The sequence below is a fragment of the Gadus macrocephalus genome, chromosome 9, assembly GCF_031168955.1.
Source record: "Gadus macrocephalus chromosome 9, ASM3116895v1".
Classification (NCBI taxonomy): domain Eukaryota; kingdom Metazoa; phylum Chordata; class Actinopteri; order Gadiformes; family Gadidae; genus Gadus; species Gadus macrocephalus.
Genome location: NC_082390.1, coordinates 2,123,706 through 2,138,705, shown reverse-complemented (window position 1 = coordinate 2,138,705; position 15,000 = coordinate 2,123,706). Strand labels below are relative to the sequence as shown.

Sequence of the window (15,000 nt, the reverse complement as noted above, 5' to 3'; positions counted from 1 at the left end):
TTCCCATAACAAGTGGTGCACCCCATCTGTCTGTTTTGCAGCCCTGATTACAATGTGGAGTTTTTCCGGAACTTCATGCTGGTGATGAACGCTTTGGACAACCGAGGTAGGAGCTCCGCAGCTCTGGCGGTTATCAACACGGCTCACCTATGCGGTTAAAGATGTAGATGGGAGAGGATAACACAACCTCATCAACACTTGTCTCTTCCCAGCTGCCCGTAACCATGTGAACAGGATGTGTTTGGCGGCTGACATTCCTCTGATTGAGAGCGGCACTGCGGGCTACCTTGGCCAGGTCACAGTCATCAAGAAGGTAATTCATTGGTGTTGGAGTTATTATTATTTATCTTTATTTCAGACGCATATAGGTCCATATACAAGACAATACAAAAGACAATACAACAACAAACAAATAAGAAACGCAACTAAAAAACATACAGACACTCTCTCCAATGCTTCCAGAGACCGGAAGTGTATCTGATGCTGCTTATCTTAGGCATGGTTAAAGTCATTATGATTTCATTTTTTTCTCATCATAAAACTGTACATCAGATTCCTGAGCAATGCATTTAAAGTGGGAACACCACTTTTTACAAACTGTTGACTGGCACTTGTGCACCTTGGTCATCAGCAGAATACTTAGAGCATCATTATACACCACTCTCAATTTGTTATATTTACTTTTACTGTATCTGCATTCTGCACCACAAGTGGGATCAGAATACAGTGGAGTACAATAAGCTTTAAAAAGGGCAATCTTAACATCATCAGTACACATATGAAATTTTCGTGACAACATGTTAGCTTGTGCATATAATTTACAGTATTGTCTCTGAACATCATCATCATCACTGAGGTCGTCCCTTATGATGTGACCCAGATATTTGACCTTAGATAACGTCTTTATGCCTTTTTGCCTTTAATTAATGAAGTGAGCATATCTGCAGCTAGGACCTTTTACAGGTTCTTACAAAGAAACCATTGTGACCCCAATGAAAATGACCACTATTCAGCATTGCTAGGAATTGTACCTTTTTGTATGTTGATTAAATCCTAATCATAATGTTACCACAGGGACTCACCGAGTGCTACGAGTGCCAGCCGAAACCCACCCAGAAGACTTTCCCTGGCTGCACCATTAGAAACACTCCTTCGGAGCCCATCCATTGCATTGTCTGGGCCAAGTACCTCTTCAAGTAAGACCACCTCGCTTCTGGATTCATATTTGGAGACAAGTATGTCTGGAAAGCCTTCCTAATGAATTGATTGATAGTAAACATGGCTGTACCAAATGCAGTTTGCTTTCATGCCTTTTCCTTAAACTGTAGTTGATCACGTTAACAACCGAATTCTTAATGGCGATGATTCAATAGTTATTAACATCCCATACAAATGAACACTGGCTCTACATACGTTCGGTAGAGCCTGTTATAAGATGGGGCACTCGTACCGAAACCTTGTCCCGACCTCATTTCTTTAACTTGTGTCCTGTTCCCATGGCGACCGCAGTCAGCTCTTCGGAGAGGAGGACGCCGACCAGGAAGTGTCTCCGGACACGGCCGACCCCGAGGCGTCATGTGAGTCCATCGTGAACGTCACCCCGCCCTCCCGGTCAGGCCGGTTCCCCCGGGACCAACCGTCTCTCTGTGTCCTCCTCCAGGGAACCCTGCGGAGACGGAGGCCCGGGCCATGGCCTCGGAGACGGACGGGGACATCAAGCGCGTCTCCACCAAGGAGTGGGCTCGCTCCACGGGGTACGACCCCGCCAAACTCTTCAACAAGGTGAGAGAGAGAGACGTGTCCCCCCCCCCCCGCGCGGGAAAGTGATCTGAACATAACGCCGGGGACCAGGAGACAAGGCAACCCGCTTATTTATCTTTTATACTTTGTGTTGAGATTTATTTTTTGCCAAACATTTCATGCCCTTTTGTCTCCAGCTCTTTAAAGATGACATCATGTACCTGCTGACCATGGACAAGTTATGGAAGAAGAGGAAAGCCCCTCTCCCCCTGGACTGGCATCAGCTGGAAAGCCAAGGTAGCCGCTGATCATTGGTAGTGTTTAGCGGCAGTGGTGCACTTCTCCACAGATCTACAGTTGCCAGGAGTCCAGTTTTGCTTTTCATTCGATAATGGCCCAGATGTGTTTAGCATTGGGGTTAGTGAATCGTCAGACGGTAGGTCTTCCCTCGGCGGATATGGGAATCCGATTTGTTTGGAATCTGTTCGTCTCCCCACATGGTATAGTCAAACTCAATCTGCTAGTCTCCCCACATGGTATAGTCAAACTCAATCTGTTAGTCTCACCACGGTATAGTCAAACTCACTGTGTTAGTTTCCTTACATGGTAAAGTCAAACTCATGTTGTGGTCACAGGTAGACCGGTTGGACAGGTTACATGGCGTTGAAATGCATAGCTACTGAATGTTGTTTTTGCTTTCCAACGTGCGTGCCTGACTGTGTCCATCTCCCCAGGGTGCCCCCAGGGGGACGTCAAGGCTGTGGGTCTGAAGGACCAGCAGGTGCTGGGCGTGTGGGGCTACTGCCAGCTGTTCCAGCACAGCATTGAGACCCTGCGCTCGGAGCTGCAGGAGAAGGGAGACGGGGCCGAGCTGGTCTGGGACAAGGTGAGCTCCTGTTACACACCAGCATGTGGAGCAGAACAATTGATGTGCTGCACTTCCATATTCTATAATTTCGTTATTTATTGTCCATTTATGCAGTCGTTATCAAGTAATCTTCAAACTAATTCATGAAAAATGGAACGGATTAAAATTAGGGATGGGACATAATATCAGATTATTCGTTCCCGAGGGGCAAAGTCGATTTTTAACATTTGGACAGTTAACATTTTTTCCCATTCAAATAAACAAGAATTAACGGACGGAACTAATGTGGGACACCTCGAAGGGCATTATCCCGCTTATACCATGGTCACTTCATTTATATTTTTATGTTTTACAATCCAAATATAAAGTTTTTCACAAGCCATAACTTTGTTTCCCTGGTAACGCCTGAGGATTTGACTAATTCCTGGAACAATCATTACCCACCCGTAAGGCTCTTATGCAACGGAAACGTTGTTCACTCCAGTAAATAGGACGGACCTTCGCTTCGACTTGTTAACCAGAGTTATTGTAGTCCGCTCAGATATGAACCAGAGAGCTAACGTTATGCATTGTACATATTTATAATTCAAAGTTCATCCCATCAATTTATTGGCTCTCGTTTTGAAGACCGAATCACCGCGCCATTCGTTTCAATGGGAATCGCGACGGTCTATACTTTCAACATAAAGTGTACATATTTATAATTAGAAATTCGTCCCAGCCTTTATACCACAGATACTATAGGGTCTATAACCGCGTTTTCTGATTACAGTTTAATGCATCTTTTACAATTTACCAGCTCTTGTTTTGAAGGCTGAACAGACAATTTGACTGGAACTAATTAGCAGGTAGTTGTTTTCTTGCGTTTAAGATATTAAGTGATTTCTTGCCGATTATCCATGGCTGCATTTGTGATTGTCGGCACACATCGAATAATCGATTATTCGTTCATACCACCCAAAAATTTGAGTTGTTCACACCCCTAAATAAAATGGCAATGAATGGTTAAATGAATCACAGTAAAACAATGAATGGACCGTCTTTATGAAGACACTTTTATTTGCCTCAACGCACAAATAATCTGCCCTCAAAAGCCTGGGGTCTAAATCTTCTTCCCTCCCTCCTCCCTCTTGCCGTTGCCAGGACGACGCGCCGGCCCTGGACTTCGTCACGGCGGCGGCCAACCTGCGCATGCACATCTTCAGCATGACCATGAAGAGCCGCTTCGACATCAAGTGTAAGACGGCTTCTCCGTACCTCCGTTCTTGGGTCCAGTGGAGGGCTGGGGGTGCACCGGTGGCGCGGTCTGCTCTGGTAGAAGGTTATAACAACGTAAACGCACCGTGAATGAGAGTGGCTGCCAACCCAACCCCCCCCCCCCCCCATGGTAACGGCAGGGGGTCTCAGTGTGTGTGTGTGTGTGTGTGTGTGGGGGGGGGGGGGGGGGGGGTGGGTTCAGCTATGGCAGGTTACAGCAGGTGGTCTCTATGTTCCCGTGTGTGTGTGGTTGTGTCACAGCCGGGGGCATGTCACAGCCGGGGGTCTGACTAATATCCTGTGTGTGTGTGTGTGTGTGTGTAGCGATGGCAGGTAACATCATCCCGGCCATAGCCACCACCAACGCCATCATCGCCGGCCTCATCGTCATGGAGGGCCTCAAGGTGGTCTCCGGGGAGCTGGAGTCCTGCCGCACGGTGAGAGACCCCAACGTCACCGATCCTCCCGCGTACACCTGACGCCAGGGCCTTGTGACGCCAGGGCCTTGGGTTCTGTAGACTATGGGGTGGACGCGGTAGCCCTGGTACCTGTCTGACAGCCGTGTCTCTGAGCTGTGGCCACTGGATGAAGTGGTGGTGGTTGGTTAGGTTAAACTGATGAGTTGTATCATGACACTAAATGTGACACACGGTCACACGAGGAAGATATTCACAAGAGGCCTATTTTTTTGCGTAAGCCGTCATGAGAAATGTTGGCCATTTGAATCTAGTGTCGGGCGATTCTCTGGAGATGGTCTCCTGTGCAGTGAACCGTTCTACTGTTCTAAATGAGTCGTTCTAAGTACTAAACTTAACTTACCATTTTACTGTTCTTAATGAGTCGTTCTAAGTACTAAACTTAACTTAATATTTTACTGTTGTTAATGAGTCATTCTAAGTACTACATTTAACTTAATTTAACATTTTACAGTTGCTTATGAGTCCTTCTAAGTACGAAACGTAACTTTCCGTTTGACGGTTGCTAACGAGCCGTTCCAATGTCTCCCTCCCAGATCTTCCTCAACAAACATCCCAACCTGCGGAAGAAGCTTCTGGTGCCGTGCATCCTGGACCCGCCCTGCGCCAACTGTTACGTCTGCGCCAGCCGGCCGGAGGTCACCGTCAAACTCGACGTCCTCAGGACCACCGTCCTCGCCCTGCAAGACCGGGTGAGCACCACCACCACCAGCGTCCCCTCACTGCAACACCGTCCATATGACGAGCCATGTCATGGCTAGAGGAAATCTACAAACTAATTGTCAAACATTAATGTTCCCGCTGAGACGGTGAGTGTTGCCCTTCAGTCAACACTGCTCAAAAGGTTCCAGACATAGAGCTTGTGATCGGTATCGTGTTATATTTAGAACGCTTCGCTTCATGACCCTTTTTTTGTTTTTGTCTTGTTTTTAGATTCTCAAGGAGAGGTTTGGGATGGTGGCTCCAGACGTTAACATAGAAGACGGCAAAGGAACCATCCTCATCTCCTCAGAGGAGGGCGAGACCGATGGTAAGGACCAAGGCGAGGGTGTTTCTTAAAGCCCTGTAGGGTGGGTTATGGGGACAGAGGGTACGTGAGAGGCTGAATATGGGCGAGAGCGGGAGATTAATCCAACATCTGGTTTGAACGGTTGTGCTGCTGCTGTTTTATTGCACGGCAGAGGGTTTCAGAAAGGTTTCAGCTGTAGGTTTTGAAGTTGACGTGTTATGTTTACCCAAAAATTAAACGTAGTATATGAGTTCCAGAAAAGTTGTTTTTGATGCTGTTCGCTAGAAATAAAATAAAAATGTGCTGCCGGACTTCCGGCGCCGCTCTGGCGGCGCCGCCGGCCTTCCTGCCAGGCTGTCACATGGCAAACTGACAGATCAGACATCTGTTTTAGCACGGTATCTCTCTGCTTCTGAAATGTGCGAACATCTCCGCCCGGCCAATCGCTGGTCCGCTGGCCCACAAAAGGCTCTGATTGGAGGGGGATGGGGAAGTGGGTGGTAAAAATGTGCCTGCTTCCTACTTAAAGAGTCCGCGCTGAAACGGACTCGCTCGTTTGGTGTCTGTAGGCGGGGTACTTCAGAAATGCATATTTGACTAAACAAATCACGTACAGACTTATTTAAAAGTTTGTATGTGTGTAGGAGCACCAGAGACCCAAATCCCAGGAAAAATGATGTTTTCATTCTTTAATGAGGATAAAAGTATTATTTCTATGGTGTTGGAGTTATTTAAAGTAATTAAATTAAGATTGAGATGATGATGTGGCTGTTTCCCTCTCCCTGCTTTGATGTACTTCATCCACCTTCTTTATTTTTCCCACAGCCAACAACGGCAAGTTTCTGTCTGACTTTGGCATCCGCAACGGCAGCCGCCTCCAGTCGGACGACTTTCTCCAGGACTACACGCTCCTCATCAACGTCCTGCATGCGTACGTATCTTCAGCCAGACGCTGAAGGCTCACACTGACACGGATACCTGTTGTGGCATGACGCAGCCACGCTTTGACCTCTTCACTAAACTCGGCCTACGGCGTCTATAATGAACATATACCGCCCCGGTGTAGTTGCCTTCAAAATGTTTTTCTCCTTTTGTCTTCAACTACTTTTGATTTTGTGTGTGTGTGTGTGTGTGTGTGTGTGTGTGTGTGTGTCGGCCCTGCAGCGAGGACCTAGAGAAGGATGTTGAGTTCGAAGTGGTGGGCGACGCCCCGGATAAAGCCCCGCCTCCGCCCAGTAACCAGGAGGATGCCAGCAGTATCGCCAACGGCAACAAGGACTCCGCCCAGCCGTCCACCTCCAACGGTCGGTAGAGAAGAGAACCGTTTATTAGGCTGCGCCCCCGGCCATTATGGACCCGAGCGGAGACTGGACGGACTGGTTTGGTACAGGAGGGTGTGACGCGCGTTACTGCAACTCTTGACACCGCACTGAGGCCAGTGCTGTGTTCCAACGTCCATACTGCCATGAGTAAACTTAAACCTAGTGCACTGTCCGCACTCACTAAGTGCGCTGATTTTCAGATGTCAGTGTTGTTCCATATCGCATACTCCGTGGTGCACTAACCGGGAATTACGATCACGACTGCCGCCGCGGCCTTGAACGTTGAACTCTTTACGCCTAGCAGCTATAAAAGCTATAAGAACTACAAAACGACTCTATTAATGCAGGCTATGTGGAAAACGCGCCGACGTTGGCTCAGCCTGGCTCCGCCCTCTTCCCGCTACCTAGCTAAGATGGCTGCCGTTGAGTACGAAAAGTGTGCATCGATCCACCACTTCTCGGTTTGACCGTTTTGAGTACACCATCCGGGTCCCTTCAGTAGACTTATTTTTGCCCCGATCTTAATTGGAACGCCCTACGTACTCAAACTAAGTATAGCTAGTATGGATATTGGAACGCGGCACAGCTGTGTGGCCGCCATGATCGGCATGCAACCCCTTGAGGTCACCTTCAAGTGGACTGTTGGGGCTTCCGTTCTAATCCAATGTTGCCAGTATAAACTTATTTCAGATATTTAATCTCCTGGGCCATTTTAACGTCGCCGGAGGAAGAGAAAAGTCCTATCATCTGAAATGTGTTTTAAGTTGTAAAGTATGCTGTCGTGAAGGATCCCTTGATTGATCTGCATGACCTTCATCCTCTGAATGTCTCCTCTGCTCTGTAGCTCCGGCAGAGGTCGACGACGTCATGATTGTTGAGTCTGAAGGGGAGGAGGAGGAGGAGGAGGAAGAGGCATCGTCGTCTAGCGCCGCTGCCGTGCCAACCAGTGGCACCAAGAGGAAGCACCTTGACGACGAGACCGGAGAGGCCTCCGTCAAGAGGCCGCGGACCAACCAGTCACACGAAGCAGCGGATGCAGATGATGACGACGACGACGACATCATTGCTCTGGACTAGACTGTATTTTTGAGCTTTTTTCCAAGAATCTAATTTCCAACGGACAATTTCTGAATCTTTTATTTTATTTGAGTCCCCCGCCATGACGCGTGTATTCATTCTGTTCAATCTCTCTTACAGTGGTTGTATATAATCTATGTACAAAAGAAGGAAAAAAACAACAATTGCAATACGCTACTCTTTTTTCTGTTTGTGCTGTAATTCTTACTTTCTGGTCCCAGACTGATGCAGTTTTGTTTTGTATTTTTATAAACATAGTTTTTCTCATGCTACATAAGTCACAATGTTTCCTGTGTCACAATGGTAAGGTACACAAATAAAATTCTCAACATAACCCCCTTGTTTGATACTATTTTTTTTCATACATTATTTCTTGGTGCAACCATGGATACGCAATAAAAGTTGAAAAATGTTTCTTAAGTAAATAAGCAGCAGTGACTGATTCAGGCTACAAATTCATTGATTAAACTAAAGAAAACGAATAATGAATTGAATCATGTAACGTGATGCATGATACCTGTAAGATTCTGTGACCATTCGTTCAGGTGGATGAAGGTCTAGGAATTAGGGCAGCTATGTAAATATTTCATACCTAACGCACGTGAGAGGCAGGGCCGGATCTACCATTAGGGCCCACGGCACTGTGCCCAGGGGCCCCAACCATTCCCAGCCAGTGGGGGGGCACCACACGAAAGAAACTTATTTTTATTTTTATTTTTTTTATGAATGTTTGTACTCTTAAAGGCACCCAGTGCAACTTTATGTAAACATTCAATGAAAAATAAACATTCAATTTCTAGTCTTTTTTACACGTAGTAAGTTTCAATAACTCCATACCATTACATATCGACATTCAAGGAGCAAAGATGAGACGTCGTTGTGTGGTGAGAAATGATAGAAAATCGTAAACAACAACAATCGCCGGTGGGGAGAAGCCATTTTTCCATTGACTGGAAGCCTGCTTTATTTATTGTAGGTTACAAAAAATAAAGAAAATGGCGGCATTGTTGTTATCGATTTTGTATCAGTTCTCACCACACAACGACGTCTCATCTTTGCTGCTTAAATGTCGGTATGTAATGGTATGGAGTTATTGAAACTTACTACGTGTAAAAAAGACTAGAAATTGAATGTTTATTTTTAAGCCTCGAAAGTTGCACTGGGTGCCTTTAAAATAGTTATACATGGTATTATTAAATAGGGTATTCATTTAAAATTCATTATTAAAACGAATGTCATAAGAACAGCAATATAATGATTCTGAACAATATAGTGGCCTAATGTGACAGTTAACCCCCCTCCCATAACCTGCAGCGTCCTGTGATATCTATGCACCTGAACACAACGCAGTAGTCGGCGGCCTTCAGACATTTGTGCCCAGGGACCTATGATTTGTTAATCCGGCCCTGGTGAGAGGTTAACTGTATGCACGGGAGATGACAAAGTTCACTGATTGTATTAGAGCAAAAGCCATGAAGTCGTTTACTCGAAATGTGACGTATCGTCCTACTTCCTTATCAATGTTTACAAACGCAGATGGGATGACAGAAAAACCTTTATAATATTTTTTTATCCGTGTTTAGTAGGTTAGTTTACGAAGGTTAATCAAAAAATGCGTAAGTCGAGTTTGACCATGTATTTAATTGTTCGTATATTTGAATACAAGGATAGGCCAAAGAGTTCAAAACAATAAGGGTTGTGTGTATAGGGGCAGCGCGTGCACGGAGCACATGAAAGTATTGTGCTTACATCATCACTAACGCCCCTCCAAGTAAAACGCTGATTGGTTCTTCATGTGGCGACCCCTACTCCACATTACATCCGCATTGTACGCAAACAACACAGGGTAAATCTTTTCCAGCGTTGTTTAGCGGCTGTATGCGTGGTAAGGGCGCACCGTATCATTCGGAAAGTGTTTGCAGAGCCAAGGTCAATTCGTGCTGGGTCCAAATTGTTTAACTTATCGAGGACCATTTTACATTCTGCGGCCATGTTTTAAATCGATGACATCAATCGCTTTGGAAGCAGAAGCCAGCCCCGTTCGTCCGCCTCCAATCAGATGATAGCAGGGACGAGCTAGGAGACTGTTATTGTTTTACTGGGCTGGATCAAAGTTGTGTAGAGTGGAGGGTTGCTTCGAAGGCAGGTGAACGCGCAGAAGACTTAAACGCGCAATCTTTATATTTGCAAAGCTCGCCTTAAAAGCGTTTTTCTTTGCTCGACCAATATGGTGACCCTCTCATCAATAATACGACCAGTCGGTCGGCTGCTCCATCGACAGCTATCCAGACAAGGCAAGGGTCAGCGGCTGGTCCCAGTGAGAAGATGTAACCTCACCGCATGCTCCAGCAAATATGTGCTTTCACACAGTGAGTACTGTTTAAACCTTGTACTAGTTATGAAATAGCACCACTTGTGCATCACTGTTGTTATCTGCTTTTACCTAGTAGTCCATCATCAAACGCTGAAAGTAAAAGGCAATACGGCTCCCATGCCTGCGGATTCATTTTGCATAGACAAATGGCTCATCTTAACGACTTTAAGAAACGATTGTTTCTCAAACAACCTGTTTTTGATTTGTGTTGAGGGTGCAAGGTGATACTGGGAAATAATTTAGCGGATTTTTCATAATACTGGATAGAGACCATGAGCCCTCAAAATGATGTAAAACTAATCACATCACATTAAGCGTACGTTAACGTGATGAAAAATAAACATGACTTTGCATCCTACATCTGAAGTGATCAGTTGTTGGAAATCCAAACGGATGATTGTCCAATCTCTCTTCAAGATCCTCTTCATGTGTGCTCAGGCAGGAAGAATTTAACAAAAATTGAGTTTAATACAGAACCATTGACAATAGCGAAAGGTTATTTCCTCATGTTTTGACAAAAACGCAGACACGCCCGTCCGACATGTTCCACCTTGTCTTAACCACACCCTTGACAACAATAAAAAATGCACGCACACACATACACACGCACGCACGCACACACGCACACCATTTTATGCTGCCATCTTAACGATGGGCATGTGGAACCAATTAAGTACATAGGAGTTATTCAAGTTCTGGCTGGAACAATAAAAACAGAGTGGTTATGTATACCTAACTAGTCTGCTACTCTTTACGTATTCTTTTACAAATGTTTTATTGAGTGACTGGAGAGACAGCGTGGAGAACTCTACTGGTAAACAACCAAAGGAGGATGCAGGCTCCCCTCTCTCAAAACCCAAATGACTCTGTTCTGAAGCCGCAGAGTGTATGGCTTCACCTTGGGATTAAAGAAACATTAAAGAAGGACATTAGAAAGTAGAACAAGCATTTCAAAAGAACCTCACATGGGCCTGGTGCCGTGATCTAATGACACGCACATGCAAATCGAGTTACACACACACACACACACACACACACACACGATGCCACCAACAAACAATGGTGGCATTGTCAGCCAAAGCCGTAGTGTGCGGGGTTGCGTTCCATCCGCTTACTACCAGCCATGGAGACGTGGGTGTATCTCGTGAAGCTTTGCACGGTTTGCGGTCGCAGCCTGCAGTCACATCACTTTGGTGGGTGTTGGAGTAGTTGGGCACCCCCGCTCCAAATTCACGTCAGTGTTGCTGCAATGCCAGCAGTGGGACCACATGAAACATTGTTTTTCATTTTCCGCCAATTGAGAAAGAAAACAAGATTATTTTCAAGAAAGCTCCTTCTTTGATAAGGACAAATGCAATTATAAACCCTTCAACAAATTATTTGGGCAGGCTGTTGAAACAATTTACATGAGGCTAGATTTAATATATTTCATCACTAAACTACAGATAAAAGAAATCTGTAATTCCTGATTTTTTTTTTTCTTCGACGCGTCTAGTTTATTTGTAGAGCCGTTTATCACAGTCACCGTCTCAAAGGTCTCCGAATGTGTAGAACGTAATCGCTCACTTCAGGCAGCTATACGTGCCTTCTGGGCGTGTTGCCATGTATGCACAGTCTCACCAACTATTATGTACCTTCTGTACAAAGTAACGCCAGCTGCAACTCGTTAAAACATCCGTTTGTTAATGGTTCCACTTGCATTCGATTATCCCAAAACCTTGGTCGCTACACGGGAGACTCTCCAGGGCTGGCCACACAAAGCCGCCATGCATGCTATGCATTTCTGCGTGGGTGTGTTTGTGTGTGTGCGAGGTTCTGAAGGACACTAATGTGTTTTGTTTTTCTAGCACAAAGCCATGCAGAACAATAGTCTATGCCACTCGATTGAGATAGTGATCGGGTTGTCTTCCAGTCAGACCTGTTCAGTGAGGTAGATGCATGTCAGACGACGTATTGGAGCCTTTCTTTTGGCCGGTGGATAATAAAAGGAAGTGAAGAGAAACCAGTCTTGGTTAATGTTTTCTTTTCTCAAGAGTTGACGGGATTAGCTGAAGTTTGTTTTCTGCGGCAGCATTGAAATGGAAGCCTTGTGTTTTGCGAACACAGGGTCGTGCACACTTGACCTCGGAATCAAAGCACGGGAAAAATCGGTTCCCAAGTGGACCACACTGACCTACTTTTATAGATCTGTTTTTTTTATAATTGCCGCAGGGTTTTGTTTTTTAAAGAGAAACGGTTGAAGGAGAAGGCGGGGAGGTTATTGGAGGGGCGGGATCGCCGCTGACGGGTCACGGTCTGGGTGGATTGTTATGACCCGCCACCATTCCGGCTCGACCCCCCCCTGCTGGCTGCACTGGTAGACGAGGAGGAGAAGGAGAAGGAGGCAGAGAGGGAGGAGGCAGAGAGGGAGGAGGAGAGGGAGGAGGAGAGGGAGGAGGGTGGGCTGGACATTCCGTGTGTCACTCTTTGCACAGCCTGCCCACATTTCTGCCTTTCTGTATTTTCCTCTTAGGAAAGAGAAGAAGGAGGTGATAGAAGGAAGTTAAGATTGCTCACTCGTTCCTTTTTTGCCATTTCTCGGAGACCAGGGTTTGAGAAAGGAAGGCTGGTAGAGCTGGGCTACGACTTGCGCTTAAGTTATTTTTTGACCGTCTATTCTAGTTATAAACTTGGGTACAAAATATATTTAAAAAAATTGTTATCCTTTTAAAATGGACTGCTTTAGGAAGATGCAGGAAGCGGGAGGGCACTGCATGAAAAGTAGGTGTCAGCATTCTTCTTCTTTTCCTGCTTCCCTTATCATTCTCCTTTTGTTGTCTTCTCTAACTCTCCCTCTCTCTCTCTCCCCCCCCCCCCCTCCCCCTCTCTCTCTCCCCCCCCCCCCCCCCCCTCCCCCTCTCTCCCTCTCCACAGTGCATCCAATGTGGCAGGAGCCCTTGGCCATCCCGGGAGGTGACCGCCAGTCCCCTATTGACATTGTGGTTCGGAAGAGCCTGTTTGACCCCCATCTGAAGCCCCTGGTCCCCGCGTACGACCCCCAGACCTGCCAGCAGATCTGGAACAACGGATACTCCTTCCTGGTGGAGTACGACGACACCACCGACAAGTCCAGTAAGAGATGCTGCTTCTATAAACTAACCGGCTGAGTCAGTGGTGACCTGATAAACGAGGAGCGTTCCAGACACAGATGCTTGTGGCGTTGGGCCAGCAGCCAGTTTCTTGGAGTCTTTCCATGAACTCTTTGTTGTAGCCATTCGAAATCTTGCACTTCTTTTTTTGATGCGTACATTTTTTCCATTTTAAATGTGATTTGTATTTGTACTTGATAATAGCTTATGTATTTAGTATTTCGCTGTATTGACTTTAGCGTCGCCATAGTTGATTGATTTATTTTGGATGACTAAGGATGAAAATACTTCATTCTAACAAAGGTTAACCCACCCTTCACAAACCGCAGGGTTCGAGATAAGAACAATAAAGATGTAGTGGATCCAGCACCGTGAGCTGCCACGTGGAATTGATGACTTGTGGTCACATGACCGTTAACATGTCATGTGACTCTGACCACAAACCGTATACACTATTGTAGGGGCTTAGGCAGTTTATGGGGCAGGAGTAAATGATTGGGTTGTGCTTCAGTACTCCTCAATGAGCTAAAATAGGAAAGTGAAAAAATGAAAGGCATCGAAATATCCTTTTTATGACACAATCACAGACTGTTCTAAAAAGTCTAGTAATCTTTAAACCCAAAGCGGTACTAAAGTATCTGGGGAAGTTTGCAGTTGTATTTTTTTGCAGTGAATCAACCAAAGTAGTGTCCTAAAGTAATGCAGTACTGACTCAACAGTCTTCTATCACACCTCATATGTCCCTGATGTTGAGTTAATAGACCTTCATAATAATCAGAGTAAACTGTTTATGGGGCGATTTATTAGCCCTTGTAAATGGGCTATCACTGATATAGTTCGGCTACTGGTTTTATGTTGTGCAAAACTAACTAGGTCAGTGTTACATCCTGGAGCCCCGGTATATGCATTAGCTTCGATGTAACTCTGCTTATATCAATGATCAATAAGATCAGACAATTTATAAGTAGGCCCATCTCTTGGTTGGACGGCCTTATTACAGCCACAAATACCTTATTTTTTATGTTTCAGGGCATTTGATTTATTGATTGCTGTCTGGATGTTAGAATAATAACGAATACGACCAACAATTATTCTAAACATATATTATTTTGAAGTACTTAGATGTGAACAGTTTCAAATCCAAATGGACTAATATCAGGTTATAACAATATCTGGAAAAAAAAGGAAAAAATACAAGTCCGAAATCGATTAAATTGAAGTGGGCTCAAAATCGATCCATATTTCCTTAACTTGTGTCTCTGGTGCAGCATTGAAAGGGGGCCCCCTGGAAGACCAGTTCCGCCTCTGTCAGTTCCACTTCCACTGGGGCGAGAGCAACGCCTGGGGCTCCGAGCACACGGTGGACAGGAAGCTGTTCCCGGCGGAGGTACGCGAGTGACGCCCCAGTGCTGGCCCGGCTGAGGGCAGCACAGCGGGAAACGCCATCGTACCAAGAGGAGGGTTTCATTATTGACCATCACAGGTGTTGTGTATCACTGCGTTGAATCCTGAGATATGTTTGATCTCTTTTCCCCGGTATATTTCCAGTACATTCCCCGGAAACACAATAACACAACAATGTGATGACAATTAATTATTAACCATTCACGGTGGATGATTTACCCAAAGGGTTCCAACTTCAACTGTACCGTTATTGACCCTTAAATGACGTGTGTGTGTGTGTGTGTGTGTGTGTGTGTGTGTGTGTGTGTGTGTGTGTGTGTGTGTGTGTGTGTGTGTGTGTGTGTG

At 45.6% G+C, this 15,000-nt stretch overlaps 2 protein-coding genes across 4 annotated transcripts in view; both read left to right on the top strand.

The window, feature by feature from the left end:
- uba2 (ubiquitin-like modifier activating enzyme 2) overlaps positions 1-8,083 on the top strand; it is a 9,214-nt gene extending 1,131 nt beyond the window's left edge. Inside the window, exons 4-17 of the mRNA XM_060060201.1 lie at positions 42-106; positions 213-313; positions 1,075-1,196; positions 1,510-1,577; positions 1,661-1,782; positions 1,938-2,037; positions 2,475-2,626; positions 3,752-3,845; positions 4,190-4,302; positions 4,878-5,033; positions 5,275-5,371; positions 6,176-6,281; positions 6,515-6,654; positions 7,517-8,083. Of these exons, the coding sequence (XP_059916184.1) occupies positions 42-106; positions 213-313; positions 1,075-1,196; positions 1,510-1,577; positions 1,661-1,782; positions 1,938-2,037; positions 2,475-2,626; positions 3,752-3,845; positions 4,190-4,302; positions 4,878-5,033; positions 5,275-5,371; positions 6,176-6,281; positions 6,515-6,654; positions 7,517-7,749 (1,669 nt within the window). The 3' untranslated portion in view covers positions 7,750-8,083. The remainder of the gene's footprint in view (positions 1-41; positions 107-212; positions 314-1,074; positions 1,197-1,509; positions 1,578-1,660; positions 1,783-1,937; positions 2,038-2,474; positions 2,627-3,751; positions 3,846-4,189; positions 4,303-4,877; positions 5,034-5,274; positions 5,372-6,175; positions 6,282-6,514; positions 6,655-7,516) is intronic.
- Positions 8,084-9,585: 1,502 nt separating this feature from the next.
- ca5a (carbonic anhydrase Va) overlaps positions 9,586-15,000 on the top strand; it is an 11,662-nt gene continuing 6,247 nt past the window's right edge. For 2 of the 3 annotated variants that reach the window (XR_009527174.1, XM_060060195.1), the window contains exons 1-3: positions 9,586-10,118; positions 13,037-13,234; positions 14,520-14,638. Coding sequence is in view for 2 of the 3 variants with exons in the window: in XM_060060195.1 (XP_059916178.1) it covers positions 9,977-10,118; positions 13,037-13,234; positions 14,520-14,638 (459 nt within the window). In the remaining variant the exon portion in view is untranslated. Of the gene's footprint in view, positions 10,119-12,603; positions 12,884-13,036; positions 13,235-14,519; positions 14,639-15,000 lie in introns of those variants that run through there. The other variant, XM_060060196.1, reaches the window with a different exon arrangement.